At 41.2% G+C, this 23,685-nt stretch overlaps 1 protein-coding gene across 1 annotated transcript in view; it reads left to right on the top strand.

The window, feature by feature from the left end:
* Positions 1-23,685, top strand: part of pkn2a (protein kinase N2a) — a 38,554-nt gene that overhangs the window by 8,837 nt on the left and 6,032 nt on the right. Inside the window, exons 2-19 of the mRNA XM_050074586.1 lie at positions 813-977; positions 1,929-2,064; positions 10,296-10,450; positions 15,957-16,086; positions 16,228-16,373; positions 16,649-16,862; positions 17,218-17,403; positions 17,625-17,734; positions 17,868-18,011; positions 19,407-19,482; positions 19,778-19,934; positions 20,039-20,165; positions 20,432-20,568; positions 21,092-21,167; positions 22,383-22,474; positions 22,628-22,804; positions 22,950-23,012; positions 23,113-23,189. Of these exons, the coding sequence (XP_049930543.1) occupies positions 813-977; positions 1,929-2,064; positions 10,296-10,450; positions 15,957-16,086; positions 16,228-16,373; positions 16,649-16,862; positions 17,218-17,403; positions 17,625-17,734; positions 17,868-18,011; positions 19,407-19,482; positions 19,778-19,934; positions 20,039-20,165; positions 20,432-20,568; positions 21,092-21,167; positions 22,383-22,474; positions 22,628-22,804; positions 22,950-23,012; positions 23,113-23,189 (2,368 nt within the window). The remainder of the gene's footprint in view (positions 1-812; positions 978-1,928; positions 2,065-10,295; positions 10,451-15,956; positions 16,087-16,227; positions 16,374-16,648; positions 16,863-17,217; positions 17,404-17,624; positions 17,735-17,867; positions 18,012-19,406; positions 19,483-19,777; positions 19,935-20,038; positions 20,166-20,431; positions 20,569-21,091; positions 21,168-22,382; positions 22,475-22,627; positions 22,805-22,949; positions 23,013-23,112; positions 23,190-23,685) is intronic.

Here is a 23,685-nt window from a genome sequence, read left to right as displayed (position 1 = left end):
AAACTACGTCTGGAGCTCCTCTGTTTTTATTGCATCCTTACTGCTTTCTGGGGATGTGTGCAATTATTCGACAAGTTGATTAAACATGGCTGCGCTTGCTAGCTGGCACTAGAAATACTAGCCGGTTCAACTTATTATTAAAAATGAATATTTTATGTGATTGCGTTCACCCAATGAAAATGCTGTTGCAATGATTTTTTCCTGCAGTTTCCTAAAGATTTATTTCCCGAAGAATGTTGTTTTTAATAAACGTTATTTGTTAGCTTTTATTTAGTGAGTTGTTTTGTTTTGTAGGATAATGTGTAATATTCATAATGCATGGTGCAAAGTGCCACACATTTCAGCAGCATTTAAAATGATTTCAAATGGCCCTTATATGCAGTGCTCAATTTTGACTGCTTTCTAAACGTTTTCTTATTTTAGACTAGTCGACTGGAGTTTAATCTTCCATTTAAACATCCAAAAAACAAGTCGTTAGAAACATCCCTACTGCTTTGATGTGCTGCCACTCACGACAAAATGGAAATGCATTTGTTTTATGGGGCAATAACTTCAGCTGTTTTAAAACAAACAACAAGTCAGTGCTGCTTTCTGTTTATATTGATAAGTCCTGTTGGTTAAACGCTGCTCAAATACTGCCAATCTACTTGTTGACCGAGTCACTGACCTCTGTTTGTCCTCTCCTCCTTTTTCTCTATTATCCTATTTTCCTCTTCCCTCTTCTCCTCCCTCGCTGACCTCCTCTAAATTACATTCCACAACTCCCTCTCCTCTCCTCGTTGTCCTCCTCCTCCTCTGCTGTCCTCCTTCAGGGGGATGCCAGGGGCCAGCAGGTGGCGGAGCGACTGGGTCTGGGACACAACCTGGACCTGTCTGACACCATGGTTCAGCAGAAGCTGGATGAGATCAAGGAGCAGATCCGCCGCGAGATCCGCAAGGAGCTGAAGATCAAAGCAGGCGCCGAGAACCTGCGAAAGGTAAAATTACTGAATATGTTTTTGTCTTTCTCTCAAAGGCCTACTTTGCCAATTTAAAGGGACAGTTCACCAGAAATCAATAATATGTATTTTGCATTTGTGCATCTACTCATGGACAAGAGGCTCATGCTTGTTACAGCGCGAGATGTAAACGTTAATGGCGTCCTCCTTGACGGAGCTGTAACATTAGCTAGCTCAGTGGTGCTAGATGAGCTAGCAATAGATGCATGCTTCCTTCTGAGCCCAGTTGGTAGATGTCGTTTGATAGAAAGAAAATAGTTCCTACATGAAGCTGCTCACAGCAAGGACAATTTTGTGTGGATTATTATGACTTTTGGGAAGAGACATGAGGCAGCTGTGGCTCAGAAGGCAGAGCGGGTCGTCCACCAATAGGAAGATCAGCAGTTCGATCCCCATCTCCTCCATTCTGCATGTTGAAATAGCCTTGGGCGATAAACTGAACTACAAATTGCTTGGTGTCTGACTGAGTAGATGGCACCTTGTATGGTAGCCTCGGTCACCAATGTATGAATGTGTGTGTGTGAATGGATGGATGTGACAAGTAGTGTCAAAGCGCTTTGAGTGGTTGAAAGACTAAAAGGCACCATTCAAGTGCAAGTCCATTTACTATTTACATTGATGTTAATTTCTTAAACAAGTCGAGTTCCATTATATTTGAGAGAAGGCATCTCTACAGCCGTTATCTCCAGCTCTCGGCAACTCACACCAAAACTATCTAGACTGATAAATAAAACTACAAGTATGAAGAAAAAATATTATTTTTAATTGTAGGGTGAACTGTCCCTTTTTAATATTCACTTTTATAAAGTTGAAAGAGACATATCAAAGGTCAAAAAGGCCAAAATCGAAGACATTTTGTTTCCTCGTAAATCTTTGCTGTTAGATACATTATAAAACCTTCTCATGTCTCCTCTGCTCTCCTCTCCTCAGGTCACCACAGACAAGAAGAGCCTGGCCTTTGTTGACAACATGCTGAAAAAATCGAACAAGAAGGTTGAGGAGCTTCACCAGGAGCTGCAGGAGCTCAACGCCCATATCGTGGTCAAAGACCCTGAAGAACTGCTAGGTAACAACAGACACACCACAGCAAAGTCGCCCTAGAGGATTTAGTAAACATTAACCAAGTAGTAAAGACAGTTGACACAAGCTAATGCTCATTGTTGTCGTTGTGTGCTTTTACATCAGCTCCATATTCCTTTAATCTAAGCATTTGATCGTTGGGGTTAGTTATATGTTGCTCAAATTAAAGCTTAAATTATTTTTGCATTTTTATTTTATATTTTCAGTCAAAACAAGTGGGTTGATACAGTTTATTTAATTGACAGTTGTAATCCAGTTGTCATGGTTGGAGAGTTTACCTGCAGCTATTTCTGTGGGTCGTGCCTAGATGGTAACCCTTGATATGCAAAACTCTTGCAAGCAGCTTTAAAATATTCTTGTCTCTCTGTTTTATGGTGTGACCACACGGGTTGTCTGTGGTTTTCCTGATACTGGTGCCAAAATGACACTTTATAAACGGTACCTATGCCTAGACGATACCTGAAACGATACTTAAAGTAAAATAAAGTACAGTCAACAACTTAAATTGAAATGAAAAGGCAAATTTGAACTTGAATTTGAACAGTATATTAACTCTGAACAGTTTAAAGGTCTATAGTGTAGGATTTAGTGGCATTTAGTGACTGAGTTAGCAGATTGCAACCAACTAAAACTTTTCCTGTATGCAAAGTGTGTAGGAGAACTATGGTGGCAGATGCGAAAATGTGAATGTCCCTAGGACCCGCAATTATACAATTATATCATCAATTTCTGCCAATACATCCCCCTAAATCCTACTCACTGGGTTAGCCACAATTACAGTTATGTAACACTAAATAACAGTTACAGAACTAAAATAGAATAAAATAAAAAATGATTTAACATCAGTAATTGTATCCCTAACTCAGGAGAGACTCAACTGCTCTGTTACCTGTATAGGAGCAGCTGAAATTGTCACTACAATGAGAATAGCTGGTCCACCTTAAAAGTCTACCTTAAGTGAGCCTGGTCAGGTTCCAATGGGAGGCTAGCTTTGCTTGCTAACGTTGGTACTTCACTTTAATCAGGAACTGGCAAGCAAGACACGGGGAATTGTCTTGGGTCTTGAGGAGTTGTAGCATTTATTTACTGACAAATAGTCAAAAATGTTCACACACAGCACTGCTACGTTTAACTCTCTGCTCCGGTCTCTGCAGCCTCACTGTCATGTGTCAGCGTCACAAACACACACGCTCTTTTCTCTCTCTCTTTTGACTGCACACTGGCTATGCACGCAATCTGGCAATCGGTTGGTATTGGTTGTAAAGGAACCAGTGGCAAATTGGCACCAGGTTACAACCCTGCTGACAATGCTGTGGCACATACCTACACTTGGTAGAGGTCAGGAAGAGATAATGTTTGGGTTAAAATGATCACTTAAAACTAGAGTTCTTCTGATACTGCGCTGGGATCAGGTATCAGTAAGTGCACAAGTCTATATACCAATCTGATACCACACAATTTACTGATAAACTTGAAATGGCAGTTTTCCAGGAAATCAATTCTTCTTCACCGCTCTAAAACAATAGCCTACACAGCAAGTTGCGCTGTGGAGCCACTGGCATCTACTGTTATAAAGCAAAGAATTAATTTCCGGTAAATAGTGTAACGTTAGCCGTTAGCAAAATGGGAGCAATTTGGTAATTTCTTTAGCATTTATTCTCTGTATGTATTTGTACATTTTTACAAAGGATTTAACCTGAGCCTTGCAGTACAATAATAGCAATCAGTAGTATCGCATCAGTACTTGGTATAGTTGATATGCAAGTTCAGGTATTTGTTTTGGTATCGGGAAGGAAAATATGGTGTCATAGCATGTCTACTTAAAACGTGGAACATGAAATCTTAAAGGAGCTTTCTCAACCTGGGGTTACCACCTAAGCCCGACCATCTCTGTGTGATGGGTTTCTTGCTTTTGTAGAGAAAGTTTCATTGTGTGTCATAGGTTGATCTGAGATTTTTCCCAGGTGTATTGTACCAAAAAAGTAACTTCTCCTCCTAATATTGTCATTATCTCTTTGGTATTATTTTTCTTTATTACTCTCTCAAATATGCTGGTTTACTGCAAAGGCAAAGTAACGCTGAGTAAATAATTTTGTCAGTGTCGTGTCAGAACAACAGCTATATGAACACATAGAGCACATTGAGTGTTTGGAGGTGACTCACTCTCCAGAGGCTGACATTGTTACATTCCACATTCCACCGACAGTTACAATGAGCCGTCGATTGTTCCCCTCCGAGGCTGTTGAAAGCCTGCTCCTGTGCGTTTTTCGACAACAATGGAATTCGGAGAGAGTTACCCACAGCAGCAGTGTTCAGTATAGTTTTGTTACAGTAGTTGCCTAATGCGGCATTTGTTGGTGGTGAGGGTCTGGGTGAATTCAGGAAGAGAAGGAATGGTATCTGTCTGCTTGTTACCATCACATCCCCCGCGTTCAGTTGACATTAGGAAGTAGATGAGGAGGGGGAGGGAAGGGAGGTCATCTTGGTAAATGGTTATCTTAAGTGGGAACAAATTTAGCCTGACTCGGTGACTCTCAATCTGATGAACGAGGGCTTTCTTTTTAAGTGACGTGACGGCAGGGGAATGTCGCTGGCTATCGCAAAATGATGGAGAGGGACCGAGGTCAGCTCAGCTCCACGGTCATGAGACGACTTGTTGAAATACGTTTAGCTCTCGAAAATCCGCAAGAGACAGCACTTGTTTCCTGAATTAGTAGGAAGGAGTTGCTCTGCCTCTGCGAGCAGCCAGAATGTGTTTTTGTTCCAGGGGAAAGTTGAGGGGGCTCTGGTTATTCTCCGCCACTCAGCTGAGGCCAGAAATGGACCGACTCGCTGTCAGGCGCTGTCTCTGAGCAGCAGCAGTGACACTGGGTCACCAGTCAGGTCCCTTTGTCACATATGATCTCATTCATAAGGAGACTTGCCCCCGAGATCAGCAGTTTACTCCTCGAATACAAGTCCAGTCTGTTTCCCTTCCAGTCATTGTATCACGTCTCAAGTGACGAACCACCCACGCCAGTTTTAGGTCCAGTCCTCCAAGTTATGATGTAATCGTTTATAGAGTATTGTTAGTGTGTTTCTCGTTCTCATTAGACACAGATGGGGTTAATCTGAGGGAGGGTTCCCCTTGTCAGCTGTCCAGCAGTGACATCAGCCCTGCAGCTATTCAGTAGTTCAGTATCTTGTCCTCCAGCCCAGCGTGGGCTGAACCACTGAGGAGGAGGGGAGGAGGGGAGGGGGGGGTCGTTGAATTCTTGGCTCGATGGGACCTTGACCAAACCGCACCCCCCACGCAGAGAGGAAAGCCCCAAACGTAGACTGGATGACACACGGATGCAGCACTTTTGCACGTGTGCTACTTAGCGTGGCTTTTTCACTTTCATAAACAGCCTCTTCATAACACTGACTAAACATGATCTTAATGTATCACTGTGACGCTACAGGCTCTTATTATGCAATATGGATTTTTAAGAACGCTGAAGTCAGTTTTGCCTCAAGCCCCTGTTAAATTCTCACCTTGCTTCACAGGCTTTTCCACACACATGCGGTTTGGATGAGAATCTGCACATGCCCACTCTGTTTCCCGCCTAGCCCTGCCTCTCTCAGTGTCTACGTTTACATGTAGGCCTTTCACAATAACTGCTTTCAGTGGACGATATAGTATCTCAGAAATATCTGCGATAAACATTTTGTTTGTCATTATAAGACCATTTTGTGCCTCTGATATGATAATGTAATAGCATAATAATGCAAGTATACCTTTTCAAAGAGCAATGAACTTTTATTTCTTAAGAATATTAAGACATTTGAATTGGAAAGTGAAAAAATATTATCTCTAATATATCTTTTATGTGTGTGTGTGTGTGTGTGGAGGCGCTGAGTTCCGCCCATGGTGAGACTTGCACAGAGAGCAGATCAGGACAGAAGCAGTGCAACCAGAAATGACAGAAAAACGACTCAGCACTCTTCTTTCCGTTCATTAGGGTTAGGTGTTGCACCCACATCTTACAATGGTCGGGAATATCCTGCAGTTTATCATGGAGTCATGTTGGCAAAAATGTTGGTGACATCGTTATGTAAACAGACAGGCGTGTGAACTCAAGGGCAGTATCATACGATATATGGACTTGGCCTTTGTGATTTTTGCTGACCTAAGTAACATAATGATCTTGACAGGCCTAATTTTTACATGCATATGAAAAAGACAATATTCCCACTAAGCCGTTTACATGGCTCATAGAAATGAATATTCCCGTTTACATGCAGCTGTGCATACTCAGATTAACGTGTCCTAACATGTCCTTTATCAAGTCAAATATAGAAAAGTGAAACAGCTGAAGCCACTTGTGCCATTTTGCTTCTTTGCGCCAATGAAATTTCGCTCGCTCTCCTTGGCTGTTTCCTGAATTACAGGCTCTTCTTTGCATTTTCGTATTGCCCGCCACCTATGCCACCACCACAGACACAAAAAGCAGATCAAGAGACAGACCTTCCTGCAAAGTGCGCCGCTTATTTCTCACCTCTTTTTCAATTTTTTCAGAAAAAATATTTTAGCTTATCATTAAACTGAAACACAAGATCATTTGTTACCAGTCGGCCGCCATTGTGTCAAACAGTCAAGTTTGCGTTACATCAGCTACCTGCAAGAGTGTTTATTGGTGCGGTGCATTCTGGTGGTTGTAGGTTTTCTACCTCTTGGGGAAAAGCGAATGCCACATCCCTTTTACTCTGTTTTCTCTGGTTCTGTAGCACCATATTCAAAAGTATTTGTCATCTTTCTACACAGACAGCCCAGTTTTATGAAAGGAGTACTTTTCCAGCAGTGAAATACTTCATTAATCAGACAATGCTGCATTCACAATAAAGCCTAGTCCTGAATATCCAGTTTACATGACCCGCATCTAATTCAGAATGTTGTCATATTTGAATTTATATTGGAATATTAAACATAGTGTGTGTGTGTGTGTGTGTGTGTGTGTGTGTGTGTGTGTGTGTGTGTGTCTGTGTGTCTGTGTAAAAGAGGATTGCCCCGGGAAGGCTAACACCCTCCCCTCCTGCACAGAAACCTCCACAGCGATGCTCTCTCAGCTCATTAAAGGTCATTAGATGAATCATTTAGACTTTCAGTTCGGAGTCACATGCTTCCTTTTTTGCCCGTATCCCGCAGGTGTTCAAAGGAGTCTTTAGACACTGTCTTCATGAGACATTCAGAGTGAATGAATCACAGACCCGCCTGCTGGTTATTGTTATCTGTGTTTGGCAACGTCTTCCAGAATAACTGATTTTCCTCCCTGCTGTTATTTCAGGTAATGCCAGTCAGGCACACTCAGATGAACTCAAGACACCTTCAGGGAAATCACGTTTTTTTTTTTTGTTTTTTTTTTTTTACGTACAGCACTTTATATCATTGGACTTTAAAAATCTAAAAGGAAAGATTTGAGCTAAAGTACTTTGGGTTGTAAACGTAATGGGTCACTGTTATGTGAGACCGCGACGTTGTTTGTATTTCAGATGTGTCACCTCTTTTCTAAGTGTACCCTTTGGGTCCTCTCTGAGACGAATTGCTTTATGAAACCATAGACGCTGAAACTGAACTTGCAAGTCAAGTCAGGAGAAGTCAGGCAGGTTTTTTTGCCCACCTCACCTGTGTGTGAGAATGTCTGGCTCTGTGCTGCAGCGATCAGCCTGGGGAGGGGTTTTCTCTGCACCTTTTCGAGTCCAGGCATGACCAAAAAAACACTACAAAACAATGAGCTCATCGGCCAGAACTGTGGTCCTGCTCGGGGAATAGAAGACACTTGTTTTCGTTTTCACTTAGTGTGTCTGTGTGGCGTATGTGTAAAGTTAATATTGCTGATATAACATGGTCATGAGTGTTTACACCATATTTGCATGCGCAGTAATGACACTGTAGTATTGGTGGTTGTCTGCAAGTTCACACTTGTTTTTGTGTGTGTGTGTGTGTGTGTGTGTGTGTGTGCGTGTGTGTGTGTGTGCGCGTGTGTGTGTGTGTGCGTGTGTGTGTTTGTATTCAGTTGCTCAGAATAGAGATGGCCACAGGATTTTCCACGGCTGTTAAAGTTTAAACAGGCTTCAGGAAACAGCCAATGAGATGACAGAAGATCCATTTGAAATAGTAGTGGTTGTCTTTTGTATTATAGTCTTTGAATACCAAAGCATTTTGATAGGGCTGCCAAAACTGGCAAAAAATGATGAACAATTATTCTGTCTAACAAAAAAACAAGCCCACATGGGTTTGAACCATTTGAATATCTATTTTTGCACATTTTATCCAGAGAGCAAACCAATAAGATTTATATTGTTATATTTAATTCAACATAATCATGCTTTTTAAAAGATCTACACACTGACACATTACAAAGTAAATAAAATAATGTCTACAGTAAAACTACTTGGTGCTAGAGAACTGAGAGTGCTCTGTCTCTGAGTGAGATCAGATAAAATGATTTGTAATTGATATGTTAATCAATAGCCTACATTTTTAAGGCCTATGCAAGAACTCGCCAGGCAGACGGCTGTGGTTAGAGCCGCAACAATTAATTGATTAGCTGTCAATTGTTGGAGGTTAATCAGCAACTAAGATGAAAATGTATTAATTAGTTTGAGTATTTTTTTAATGTCAGAATTCTCTGAATCCAGCTTCTTAAATGTGATATTTTCTGGTTTCTTTACTCCTCTGTTACAGTAAAAAGAATATGTCTGGGTTGTGGACAAAGCAAGAAATTTGAGGACGCGTTCTTGGGCTTTGGAAAACATCAATCAACATTTTTCACCATTTTTTTGACATTTTATAGACCAAACAACTGATCTATTAGTCAAGAAAATAGAGTCATTGACTCTCAAAATAATAGTTAGTTGCTCCTAGTGACGCTACACTGCTTTTTTTTTTTCCACAGTTGAGCATTAGTTTTCAAAATCAAATGTTTTTTTTCCCTTAAAAGTTCTATCATGTAGTCGAATATAGTGCCCCAGGAATGAATCCTAAAACCCGGAAATGAGTCAACATTTTACTACTCCCAGTTCCCTCGTGTCAAAGTCAGTGTTTTTTTTTTTTTTGAATGAGTTTTTTGGTACGATGCCTGAAATAAGGTCTGTTGTTAACACAAGCTTAAGATATTTTCATGTTTTATTCTATGACTTAAAATACGTCATTAAATATCCCACTTGTGAATTTTGAAGCTTTTATGTATCAGTATCAGTTGCAGTTGCTAACAAGTGGCTTAATGAGACTACAGAATGCATCATTGTTATGTCGTGACCATTGTGTAGTTCATTTGTAGCCTAACGTTAGCTTTTTACTTCCTGCAATTACCTTTGTGCTTCAGAAATCATAAAAGCGATGTATATTTGTAAGTATCATCAACCTTTGTTCGCAGTAGAGCTTATTTTCTGCAATAATCCAAAACCCAATCCTTTTAAGGAGGGAACCAGGATGACGCTAACATCTGCGTCGGCCTACAGAAGAACATCATCCCTGCAGCACTCTATTATTATATTATATTTAGAAAATTCATTGAGGGCCCTACATCATTACAAATCATGCTGAAAATTAGTGTGCTTTGGATTCACCTTTGATGTGCTGTAATCATGTTTCCATTGTTTCTTTCTACATAATGGAGCAAAAAAAGTTTTGCAAAACACATCCAATTGAAAGTCTCACTCTGACACCATTTATTAATCTGAAATTCTTCTTAATGTCAGACTCCTGAGGTAAATTCACTTTTTCAGTCCCAGTACAGATACCTAAGCTTTGGGTATCTGAGTACAGATCCCATACCAGTGTTTATTTAATACGCTTTATACCTCAATGTGCGGAAATGACTTGGATAATGTGTAAGGTCAAGTCAGGTTGGACTTAAACACTGCTCTCCTTACTTTCTAAATTAAAATGTGCATCCCTAATCTTAATGTTGTTGTCTTGTGCAGTTTTTTTGAGTCAACTTTCAGTGACTACTGTAGTTGCCACCGGCTGTGTCATTGTGAGCAAAGTTATAGGTCATTTTACTGTGCTGCAGCACTGTTTAGCTAACTTCAAAATGGCTGGCAGCCAAAAATAGCACATGCATGCTGAGTTACTATTTACAGTCAGTGTATATTTGTGACCAACTCCAGTTGCACATGCAGAGTCACATATCTGCGGTTGTATCCAAATGGCTATAAGGTGGTAACTTGTGCTCTTTTTTTGTCTCTCCCCAGAATACCCTTTGACCCCAGATACTCCCAACAGTGAGGCGAGAACGTGCACCAGCAGCAGCCGCCTGGCCGCCCTTAAAAGACAGAATGACATCGAGCTCAAGGTCAAACAGGGCGCCGAGAACATGATTCTGATGTACTCTAACGGGCCCTCCAAGGTAAGATTCAGCAGGAGAAGGGGAGGGTGCACCTGACATTCAGGTTGGAGCTGGTTCCTGTCACGCTGCCAAGTGTGTAAAAGTGTAAAATTTCAGTTTCATATGAGCTGGGTCTTACTTCTGTAGGTTTGGGCATCATTCATTTTGGCAATAATATAACATTGTACTCATCGAGTGACATCTGGCGACATTGTGACCTCACCAAAAAAACCCAAACATGAGCACTTAGACAGTCATTAAGGTTTTAAACAAAGTCTTTCGTTAGTCAAACTTTTTGGGGGGAGAAAATGAGGGTGAACGGTAAACTTAACTTTTCAACTTTCTGGTTTGACTTAAAATTATTATACTTGCCATAGTGTGCACACAGGGACCAGTCTTACACCCAGTGCAACTGTCTTTGCTAGTTTCACTCCATACAGTTGTCATTTTTACCGCCAGCACTCATGTTGTGTAAGATGCAAATGTACATGTAGGTCTTAAAATGAGGTGTGGTCAGGTGCATTGTTGATGTATTGCTATTTTGAGGCAGCAGAAAGCGAGTGCGCCATTGACAAACAAAAACCTGGTCTTACCTCAGAGTGCTGCAGTATTTTCCTGCTATTTGAAGGGCACATTATTCAGATGGTCAGATATGCCTACACAGGTGGGTTTGCAACATGAGTACGCTCTGATTGTTATACACACAGGGACAAGCAGATTTGTCGCAGGTGGGGTAAATAATACATCATCAGTGAGAAAAATATTCATTATTAGGGATGAGCCAGTACCCTATTATCTGTATCTGTAGCTACGCAACCAACTAATTTATGTGTGCTAAGGGGGCGGGACTTGGGATTGAAGTGGGTGGGGTTTAACCTGGAAGTTGGTATTTTAAACTTTAAATTATTTTGCCCTCAGACTTTGCACCATTAACCTAGCAAAAGTGGAGTTCTGGATTTTTTGTTTCCCATCTTGTCTGGCAGCATATTTAGCAGACCATCTTAATCTGCGCTTTGTTGTTTTTGAGATATCCAACCACTTCCACGATTTCTTTAGCTTTGGAGGATAGATCGAGTTTCAGTACTTTATCATAACTAGCTCGTTGGCTGTTTAAAACCAACCAGGTGTGGATTAAGAGGAGGTAGACAGTTACTGCAGGCAGAATGACTGAAGATGTCATATTTCTGCAAGTTTGTGTTCTGCTTGTTCAACAGTTGTTTGATAAACTCATCAAACTGTCTCCCTTTTGTTGCACTTAGGGCTAATGAGCATTGTTGCCATTGATTCCAGTAAAATATATCCTACAGTCCCTCCACTGTGGGCTCTGCTCTGACGTTACGCTCTGCTGTCTGTGTGTGTGTAATATAGCCCCACCCTCCTGCAAACAGGCAGCAAGTTAGAGAAGAGAGGCAGCAGACTGAATGGCTGTTGTCGTGTTTCTGCTGGGTGATATAGGATGTTAGATCTATCCATATTGAGTAAAAATGTCCAAAGTTTATCATCATTATCAACATAAATTTTCTGGCAGTCCTCTATTGAGATTGTTAAATCACCCAGCCTGATACCTTAATGACATTTTAAATGATCTTTTGGCAGTAAGGAGTAACAGAAGCGACCATTACACTGATTGATTTTAGTCGCCGTCATCAGGTTGTAAAGTGTTTGCTTATTTATTTTGTACTTAAGGTAACATGATAGCTTTTATAGAAAGGCACCGTAGTCACAATCTCATGAAAACTGGAGGGAACAGGCTCATTCCCAGTTTGAGAACCAGTCTGCGGGTGGTAGAATGATACATGTTGGGTCTGCTTTTACGGCCTCACTGTAGGGGAGGAGGAAACATGAGAAGGTGCTGACACATACTGTGTGTCATATGCACTGCTGTTTGTTCACAAAGCTCTTTGTGGCTCCTCTAATGCTCAGAGTGAGACAAACTATAATTTAGTTGGGAGGTAGAACTGATAACAGCTGGAGCACTGAGAGCCGCTCATGCTCATCTCGTCTCTCGCGTCCCTCACTAGTAATTGAAGCCACTTTGTAGTAGACGGTTTAGTGTAGTGTAGGGTTTCAGTTGTGAGTCTCTGCTTTGCCAGTGTTCTATTTCTGCTCTTCACAGGATGTGTGTGCAGATATGTCAGGTGTTTTTTGATATAGCATGGATTGATCAAATTTCTCATGCCTGAGAATCCTTTTAAAGAATTAGTTTGACATTTGGGGAGATATGCTTTTTGGATTTCTCAGTGAGAGATGAGAGGATTGATATCAAGCAGCCAGTCTTGCTCTGTGCAAATGCAAAAACAAAATCTGCAACATGCTCTAAAAAATGTGTAATGAAAATTTGTGTTTGTGTGACCAGTTTTGAATCTTAACAAGAACGATTTTACAAAGATGTCTGGGTGAGGTCAGTTTTAACTGACACTGTGGTGTCCTGGAAAGAGTCGCTATTTTTTCTGTTGGAGTTTCCTCAACTCCCCAGCATCTCTGACTCCCCAATTGTTTCACGTCATTGCTGCTAGTGTTAGCTGCTTTGTCCTGGCCTTTATTTCATTGTGTTCTCCTGATTTGACGTCCTTCTTGTTTATTTTCTGACTCAAGCTTATTGTATTCGAGAGTTTGTCATGCAATCTAGAATTCATCTGGTGGAGCAGGATATTTAAACGTCTGTTTTGGCCATGACATAGCCGTAAATCCCGGCAAGGTCAATTTTAGATTGACAATTTGGTATGTCTTAACTTGGATTAATGTGGAAACAGGTCGAAGGAGAATAAGTATAAGCACATCATGTAGGTTTTAGGCTATCACTAAACAGTACACATACAGCAATTTTGTTATGCTTGTGTAATGATAATAAAGTTCTTAAGTCTTGAATCTTGATTAAGTCTAGCCTGCACACTTCCTCCATGCCACAAATGTTTGATAAAGACAGCATCTCGATCCTAAAGATAAGTCCATAGTACAGGCAGGCTGTCCAAAAATGCATCCGAGGCACTCTGACTGTAGTTAAGAAATCTTTTTATTGATTCATGGATAAACCAACGCGTTTCAACTAGAGTGTCTTCATCACAGTGAAAAATGCATTGGAAACAGATGTGCAATTTATGAGCTCATGTGACGGTCATGTGACACAGTCACATGATATATTGGTGTAGCCCTACTGGACAAAAAACCACATCGACAGAAACTGCAAAAGAAAATAACATAAATGTATGCTGTAAATAATGAAAATATTTAGCAACAAGAAAAAAGGTTCAATGACAAATAAATAGAAAGGAAACGACAGTGAAATGAAAGAAGAATTGTTATATATTGTGACAAACCTGCACATAAAGTGGCAGAAGATGACAGAATTAAAGGGAAATTTCGGTTTATTTCAACCCCGGTCTTTGTGGAAAAAAAGCTTGTTTAGTGGACTAACTTTGCACTTGAAAGGATGCCTGTTCAATTAAGTTTTAACAGGTCTGACGCTACGGCTGTATCTAGGCTAACGGCTAACATGCTAACTATTATTTCTATGTCACTAGTCACTTGAAACAAATTTAGGACGATAGGAGACGGGTTGAAATAAACCGAAATTTCCCTTTAAGATATGTATGGACAAAAGGACAAAAACAATATGTGTGAGCGGACAACAAAGTCATAACGTATATATAAAGTTGAAATATTTATAAAGTGTATAAAACACAGGAAAAACTTTCATAGGACTTACAAAGGTTCCTGAAGTATTATGTATATAAACATGTCATCAGTTAATATTTTACACTTAGAAGAGAGTCTATAAAAAATGCTCAACATTTCGAACGTACTTGGATGTTTGTCAGGTCAAAATGTTTGAGAAGTGGAAACCACACCTGCATTTATACATAATGCACTCCAATAGGCTGACGAGATCTATAATGGCAGGTGTGCTGAAACACCCTGGGGTGATGAAACTAGTAACCAAAAAAAAAAAAGAAACAATTCAGTACAAGTACATAAAAAATACAAAAAGAGAAATAGTAATACAAAAGCCATACTTCAAAAATTAGTTATATGAAATTATGAAACATTACATCAAATTCATCATTCCGTTTATCAGTCAACAAGTACAGAAATTGGGTCTAAACACCCTTAAAAAAAAAATCAAATTCAAAACATCTTTGTTACATTTTTGTGGTGTGGAGTAAGTGTGTAGGCATTACTTTTTCTGAAAGTGGAATCAGACAACTTTTTATGCTTTTTTTGCATTTGTGGCTGGAGCGTACTGAGTGCTGGCCCCTCCCGGTCTTGAAGCAAATAATGAGTTAATAGTCGTTCAGATTATCAGAAATTAATTTCACACATATTGCTAGTGGGAGGCTTGCTACTTAATTCTAGCGAAATTATACCGACCATGCTGGTTAGCAAAACAGAGAAAGCACGTAATGCTATTCTATAACAAGCAAACTTATTATGCCCCTAATAAAGAAGTAAAGTTGTCCTACATTAGTTCACTGTCATTTCAGTCATACAAATTATCTAAAGCACACATAACCTTCACTTTGGATGTGGGGTGCTCTGTGCAAAAGCCTTATGGTTGTGCCTGTGTAACCCGTGGAGGGTACAGCCATTGGCCACTATCGGAGCCCTGTTCCGCCATTAACGATAGTTATATAAAGTCCTATCTGCGCTGATTAATCGGCGCAACCGATGAGTCAGTGGAACTCTAATAGCTACTGCTGGGGAAAACAAAGCGCTATCCTCCTCCTGTTTTAGTTACACTATGGTTGACTCACTTCCTCTGTGCCGTAAATCGAGCCTTCATTTTCAAGGAAATCCATTTTACTTTATAATATAAAAGGTCTTTGAATCTTGTGTTTGGTTTGGAAATGAGAGGTACCTGCAGAGCTTAAGTGTGTAGCTGTAGTACAGTAAACCTGAATGAAAATGGCCTCATGTTCCCCACTGACTGGAAGGTTCCTCTGTGTGTCCAGGGGAGGTCGCTTACAAAACACTGTGACCTCCCCGGTCAGTCAGACAGACAGACAGACGGAGGCACCTTCCAGCTGGAAATAGTCCTGTCCTGATGTCAGAGAGGAAATGCCTGCTGGACAGAGGTCTTTCCTGCGCGCGGCGCCATCAACAACCAGGATTTAAACTTCAGAGGAATTCTGGGTGGAGTTTGCTTACTTCACTCTGTGTGTGTGTGTGCGTGTGTGCATGTGTGTTTTGGCAAGTATGAGAAGGTCAGCAATTACAACACACAATGAGATTCCGCTAACTTTCTTTTTTGATGAATAAGACTTTCCATGTGGTCACTCGGTCTTTGGCTCCAATTAAGGGCATGAACTGAAGTGTTTGTGTTTCATGCTCACAACAACCAAACACAATAAGTGACGAGGGACGGTGTGCAATTAGGGTCATCTGTGAAGTCCAGTTATTTTACTTGAAAGACAAAACATTATTAAAATCTTTTGATTCAAACATTAATGTTTATTAAGGTGTGTTGATGTATGGCGATATTTCCCCACCAACAGACAGTGATCGTATCGTTTCTAATTTTTTCCCACAGGATCGTAAGTTGCTAGCGACTGCCCAGCAGATGCTTCAGGACAGCAAGACGAAGATAGAGTTCATCAGGATGCAGATCCTCAAGGCCAGCCAGGCCAGCGAGCTGAGCTTCGAGAGCAATGACGTGATGGGTGAGCCTTCACTTGAACTCAGTGATCGATTTAGAATTAGCCAGCGTGACTCCTAAAGAGATAATGCCTCTGCGGGTGCACACAAGGTCTTATGAACAATTATGTCTAAATTAAAGTATCGTGTCCTTCCCCGTCCTCCAGACAAGCCCATCATTAGCCCGTTGGACCTTCGGGTGGAGGAGCTGTGTCACCACGCCAAGATTGAGTCTGCTGTGGCAGAGGGAGCCAAGAATGTCATGAAACTGCTGGGCTCGGGAAAAGTCACAGAAAAGAGAGCACATTCAGAGGTGTGTTGAGGATGTTTGTGATGCATAGTTGTGAGTTTATATCTGTATTAAATTCACATCCTCTACCCCCCGTGCCCAGCTTTAAAACAAGCAGGAACAAGATACTCATCACCTTACACATGATGCAGTTTTGTGAGCTTTAAAGCAAAATGGACCGTGTAATCAATGTGTCTCTCTCTTTCCATCCCTCTCTAACTCATTTCCACCTCTACTATTTCCTTCCCTCCCACCCTCCTTTGCCTCATGTGTACTTCCTTCCGTCCTTCTCTCTCCAGGCTCAGGCTCGTTTTAATGAGTCCAGTCAAAAGCTCGACCTCCTGCGATATTCCTTGGAGCAACGCCTCAGCGAGTTGCCTAAAAACCACCCTCGCAGCAGCAGCATCGTGGAAGAGCTGTCTCTGCTGTCCTCACCGGTCCTCAGTCCCCGATCCAGCATCATCTCCACACAGAACCAGTATAGCACCGTGACTAAGCCCGCTGCACTTACAGGTAAAGACACAGCAACTATGTTGACGTGCACACTAATATTCCAAATATGGCAGTGTTCTGAATTTGATAGTGGTCGTGTGAACAGCATACTCTGTTTGGATATTCTGGATTATGCCTTACTTAGAGTGTAGCATTTTCTGGTTAAAACGTGGGACATGCTGCCATTTTTTGGAGCATTCTTTGGACATGTAAACAGTACATTCACAATATGCGTACACAGCCAACACTTTGCAATGCTGAGGTAGAGATACATGCACAAAAGAAAACCCCACCTGCTTTTAAACATTACAAAAGACTTGGATATCAAGACAGATTGTGTGATATGTGTATGTGTATCGTCCCACCTCACTTCCAGGCACGTTAGACGTCAGGCTCATGGGCTGTCAGGACCTTCTGGAAAATGTCCCAGGTCGTTCCAAAGCTGCATCTGTCCCGTTGCCCGGCTGGAGCCCCAGCGAGACGCGCTCGTCCTTCATCAGCCGAGCAAACAGAAACCGCGGCGTGAGCTCAAGGAACCTGACAAAGAGCGAAGAGCTCTCCAGTGAGTAGATCTGACCCATACACTGTCTGCAATTCAGTAAATACTGAAAACCAGTTGTGCTGTAATAGTTAACTTCGTAAAGAATAAATCACAACTGGACCATAATTGACCCTTGAGACTGCCCAGAGAAAAGACCTTGTCTGTTACAGACTGGATTACAGTCACAGTCAGAGCATTGTTAATACATCAGTGCCTAATAAATAACGTGCACGTTTCCTCAGATGAGATCAGTGCCGTGTTGAAGCTGGACAACACAGTAGTTGGCCAAACAAGCTGGAAGCCAGTCAGCAACCAGGCCTGGGACCAGAAGTTTACATTGGAGCTAGACCGGGTAATAACACACACACACACACACACACTTCTGCCCTTGACCTACATCTGTGCTGTTGACTCAGTGTTGTGTTTGGGNGTGTGTGTGTGTGTGTGTGTGTGTGTGTGTGTGTGTGTTGGGCTCTGTCCTGTAGTCTCGTGAGCTGGAGATCTCGGTGTACTGGCGTGACTGGCGCTCGCTCTGCGCTGTCAAGTTCCTGCGGCTGGAGGACTTCCTGGACAACCAGCGTCATGGGATGTGTCTGTACCTAGAGCCACAGGGGATGCTGTTTGCCGAGGTACACACTCTCACACTCACATTATTGTTCTTGACCTTTATCGGTGACAGTTGACAGGTCACATTGAAAAGCTCCTGGGTACCATAATGGACAGAAATTAAACATGTAAACAACGTGTTTACTTCCATTGCGTTTCACCATCCAATTGATTTAGTGGTAACAAACGTACAGCCTTGTATTTTTTTATTTTTACAGGCGATCATAATGTTGAGAATTGGGTTTTGAATTTCCAAGACAGAATCATGATACATCTTATGGCCCAGACACAAAACAAACAACATCAAAGACTTGGCTGAAGAATATAATTTGATTTTTTTTTTTTTTTTTTTTTAATCACACCATATACAAAACGCAAACAATCAGGCGAACAACAGCACTGTTGGAGACTGGTGGCAGGCAAACACCAATCACTCACATATATTTTGGTCACGTATGAAACTACAAACATTATGGGATAATATTATTCTTATTCTTGAGGGAGTTTTAGGTTACAAGATCCCAAGCGACCCACGGATTGTATACTTCGGAATAATACTTAAGGACATTATTCATAAGAGAGAAACTTATCTGTTCAAAACCCTTATACTGGCATGCAAAAAGGCCATTACCAGGAACTGGCTGAAACAGGACCCTCCAACTCCAAGACAGTGGATTGACAGCCATTGAAAAGGAACTATGTGCTACTGAAAAACTGACCTTTCACTCAAGGACTAAAGCAAGGACAGCATGGACAGACTATAAGAGAAATGAGGTGTTATTTAGTCAGCTGTTTTTAAGACATGCATCAAAAAGTTGTTAACTGAAGGCAGTAGTCCTCCCCCCTGATGTTTTGTTAATTGAATAATTGAAAAAATTTAATAAATATTAAGGTTAAAAAAAAACCCATCAACATCAAAGAACTAGTGGCGATGAAGGCTGACTGTTTTGTTGCCTCACGTCGCTGTGTTGCCGCCAAAAAGTTGCAATTGAACACACCGCAAAGACTACAGCCAAAGACCAACTACCACGTATGTTCTGCACCTGCGTGAGAGGAAATAAGTCTCCATACCAGCAGGCGGCAGCAGTCTGTATTCGTCATTAAAAAAAGGGATACCAGAAAGCCAGCAGGACAGATTGAAGATGCTAGTCAGCACATTAACAACACGAAAAAAGAAAGAAAAAAGGATATTTACTGTGTCAGCGAACAACAACAAATCACAAACTGTTTCTGCATAATCTTACTTTATATAACATGTTTGTTTTGATCTCATGACCTCTTGACTGAAGTCGTTTTCCCCTTTCCTCTCTTGATTTTCTTCTCGTGCGCTGAGCTGAACTGCCAATCAGTCGTCTGTGATGCTAATTCAGCATGTTGATTTACCTGCAGTTGTCTAAATTTTAATTTCTCTTGTTCAGGTAACATTTTTCAATCCTGTCATTGAGAGACGACCAAAGCTGCAAAGACAAAAGAAGATATTCTCAAAGCAGCAAGGTGAGTCAACATTCAACTCACACTTATTCAAAGCGTACTATTGTGATTGTCAGAGAGACATCATAGAAACGTACATCTGTTAAAACAGACATGTAACTAATAATGTTGATATTCTGGCTCTTGAGTCAGTAAATGCATTATTCGTCTTCCCTGACATTTACCAGATCACTTGCTATGTGGCCAAAGAAAGGGGTAGATGATATTGTTCATTGTTTTTCTCCTCTAAATGTTTCTCACTGTCCTTTAAAAAATGTCTTCTCTTTGCTCTTCGTCTCATTTGCCTCTTTCTTATCAGGTAAAACCTTCCTGCGAGCCCCTCAGATGAATATCAACATCGCCACCTGGGGCCGCCTTGTTAGAAGAGCCATACCAACTGTCAGCACTAACTCCTTCAGCCCGCAGGCGGCTGAGACTGGGCCCAGCAGCCTGCCTGGTTCACCCACACCCTGCAGGTACTCACATACTCATACACACATCAACTAAGCAAATAATCAGCAGCTCGCTCTGAAACTATGAAGAGGACAAGGTGTTAATTACAGATTCTGTCCATGCACAGTGACCCACTGGTGACCAAGCTCGACTTTGACAAAGAGCCCACCCCAGGACCCAAACACTACCCAGCACCTGATGACAGCCAAGAGCCCCTGGTGCAGGACAAGATGCCCGACAAGGAGGAAGTACAGGTGCAGTTGATTTGAATAAAAATATTCTCTCCATTATAATTCTGTCCCTGGAGATGAATATAGTCATGCAGATCTTATTATGTGGTGATTATCAAAGCATATCTGTGAATATTATGAAGACACAACAGTTGAAACTAGAATTTTCACAGTAATAAATAATGGTTAAAAGCTCATAACTCATTTCTAGCTGACCAAAACCCAACGATTTCCCCATTTTACATTTATTCACTTTGTCTTTCCTCCTGCTCTGTGTTGCCTCTCTGCAGGACGCTCTCGCCTCATTTGACTTTTTGAACAAGAGGAACAGCATTGCGGTGAGGCCAGACCTGGACCGAGCGGTGGAGCAGGAGATGCAGCATCCAGACCTGGAGCTCATTTCCATCCAGAAAGAAACAGAGATAAGGTAGGAGGGCCGGGCGCTTGGCTTGTTCTGTGTTACTTTCAAAAGCTTCAGGAACATTTAAAGTAAAGGTTAAATAAAGAGAGGAATCTGTGAGGTGAAGGGTCTGGCTGCTGTTATGCTGCTCCAAGTAGAGTCTTTTATTTGAGAAGGGAAGAATGCAGTTTTTTCTGTTATTATGTTAATGAATTCCAAACTGTGAAGACGAGGGACCAACAACAACAACAATAAAGCACAGATTGTAAAAGCCCACATTTAGCTGGCAACATGCCAACAGTATTACCATTGTTGTCACAGATCTTGACATCCTTTCAAGGTCTGCTCAGTCTTATCTGACATCCCAGTGTTCAGTGGAGCTGAAATATACCAGGTGTAAACACTGCCCCCTGGCTTTGAATCTTTATATGTGCAGCATGAACATGGAGTCTGCTGCTCACTGGTTCTGTATACAAACCATCAGCTTTATGCAGGTTTCTCTCTGTTTATCTTAAAATGGATACTCATGTAAACACTCATCGTTCTCCAGGGAAGAAGAGCAGTTCCACTTCAGTCTCCAGGACTTCAAATGTGTGGCGGTCCTGGGACGTGGTCACTTTGGAAAGGTACGTTTCACTTGATCATCCAACATACGATTACTTCCATTATCAAGGAATCTGTTTGCTACTTTCCTTTATTAACTGTTTTGTCTAAAAATGCCAGAAAGTAGTATAAAATGCTCATCATAATTTCCAAAGGCTGAAGGTGACATCTTAAAATTGCTCATTTTATGTGACAAACAGTCAAAAATCCAAATATTTTTAGTATACTCTCTTATATGACAACGATCAGTATCAAATCCTCATGTTTCAGAAGCTGGACCTGGGAACTGTTTGGCTTTTTTGCTTGAAATATTACTTACCCGTCAGAAAGTGCTCTCTTCAGATAGATGTAAATTTGTATAAAGGGTTTGTTTTGTACTTGGAGAGCAAAACACTGTGTAATGGTTCAACCAGACTGAAGAATAAAAGAGACGAACCTACCTCTACATACCCTTCAGACATACCTCAGGGCAACAGTTCAACAACAACAGAGGGAATCAGCAGTTATTGGTTAAAGAAACTGGAAGCTTAGTTAGATAGGTTAAATAGAAAAAGGTTCCTGTGTCAGTGTCAAGTGCACAATAATAACAAGAGCAAGCTGGAATTAACAGGCAACATGTTGCTTTAGCAAAGCTAGTCTTCAGACTTTACAGTAGAAATAGAAAGTTAGTCTATGGTAAGCACTGTTGGAATATCAGCTGAGCGTACTGTGGACTGACAGATCACAGCTTAAACCTCTTCAATCTAACCCCTGAGTAGACTGCAGAGGGCCAAAGAAAAAACAGGCACTCAATATTTAGAGCAGGGGTGTCAAACTCATTTTAGTTCAGGGGCCACATACAGCTCAATTTGATCCCAAGTGGGCCGGATCAGTCTTTAAATATGACCACAGAAAGTATTCATTGTTATTTCAGAGAGCTTTATTCTAGTCAGATTGAAAAGCCTCTGAGGTAGTATTTCACATGAAGTATCTGCTCACTTTTAAATTGGTCCTGAAACTTCTCAGCCTTCATGTGTGCATAGGTGTGCTAAGTCATCTAGAGGCCCGTATTGGACCCTTTGGCAGGCCCAAACTATTTCAAATGTAAATAATACATTTGGTGTCTGACTTAATCTGTTTTTATTCCTGTTAAAGTAGACATTATTCAAGAAAAGCATCACTATAGCAGATGATTCCAAACTTTTAAATGGTGGTGTAATTTCTCTGAAGTGTGTCTCTCCTCTTCTCCCCCTCCTCAGGTGTTGTTAGCAGAATATAAAAGCACAGGAGAGATGTTTGCTATCAAAGCGCTGAAGAAAGGAGACATTGTGGCTCGGGATGAGGTGGACAGGTAAACATTTAAAGTTTCCTTCAGACTCTGCCAGAAACACTGCAGGGCTGCTTTTGGAAATGGAAAGGAAATTATGTTTGTTAGCGGAGTAGTCATGAGTTGACGTGGGCGTCTATAAATCACTGTAACTGACTCAGTCTCTTTTTTTTCCAGTCTCATGTGTGAGAAGAGGATTTTTGAAACAGTCAACAGTGTCCGCCACCCGTTCCTGGTCAACCTGTTTGCGTGTTTCCAGACGCAGGAGCATGTTTGTTTTGTCATGGAGTACGCAGCGGGAGGTGACCTGATGATGCACATCCATGCTGACGTTTTCTCCGAGCCCAGGGCCGTGTGAGTGTCCAAATGTCACTGGCTTTTACATGATCTGTCCAAAAACTTTTCCTCAGTGTGTGATACTTTTATTCCTCTTGTACCCTCAGTGTTCTTCAGTAAAACTCATATAACCTAATATGCCATGTGTTTTATTCACTTGCAGATTTTATGCAGCCTGCGTCGTATTGGGATTGCAGTTCTTACATGACCATAAGATTGTGTACAGGTAAGCAGTTCTGACTCATGTCAAGTCATTTGATTCAGTCCCACATCTGTCAGGAGCATGACATCTGCAAAAATGTTTTTTTGTTTTTTTTAATTTGCAGAGATTTGAAGCTGGATAACCTGCTCTTGGACACAGAGGGCTATGTGAAGATTGCTGACTTTGGGCTTTGCAAAGAAGGTAAATTAGGAAAGAATTACACTGAAGGCTTTATAGCTCAAGATTAAACAAGAATATTGCAATCGACCAATATCCTGTAGCTTCAAGATAAAAACTGGTGCCCTGGGAATATTGATGTGCCCAAACAAGGATTAATATGAAGTAGGGCTGGGTGATAAAACCACTATGTACGATATATCGATATATTTTTAAACAAGATATAGATTTAAACAACACAGTTTTATATCGATATAGAGTCAAGTTGCGTTACATAACGCATACCAGTAGGGATGCACCGAAATGAAAATTTGTGGCCGAAGCCGAATATTATTAAACGCTTGGCCGAGTACCGAATATCGTTGTTTATTTTTTCATTAGTTTTTGCAGATGAACCCCCTCCAGATTAGTGTTGTCACGGTACCAAAATTGGACCCCACTGTACGATACCAATGAAAATATCATGGTTCTGAGTAGTATCACGATACCACAGCGAAAATGAGGCAGATGTGCCTTTTGT

The sequence above is a fragment of the Epinephelus moara genome, chromosome 21 (assembly GCF_006386435.1).
Source record: "Epinephelus moara isolate mb chromosome 21, YSFRI_EMoa_1.0, whole genome shotgun sequence".
Classification (NCBI taxonomy): Eukaryota; Metazoa; Chordata; class Actinopteri; order Perciformes; family Serranidae; genus Epinephelus; species Epinephelus moara.
Note: the sequence above shows the minus strand (reverse complement) of the source record. Positions and strands in the feature narration are given on the sequence as shown.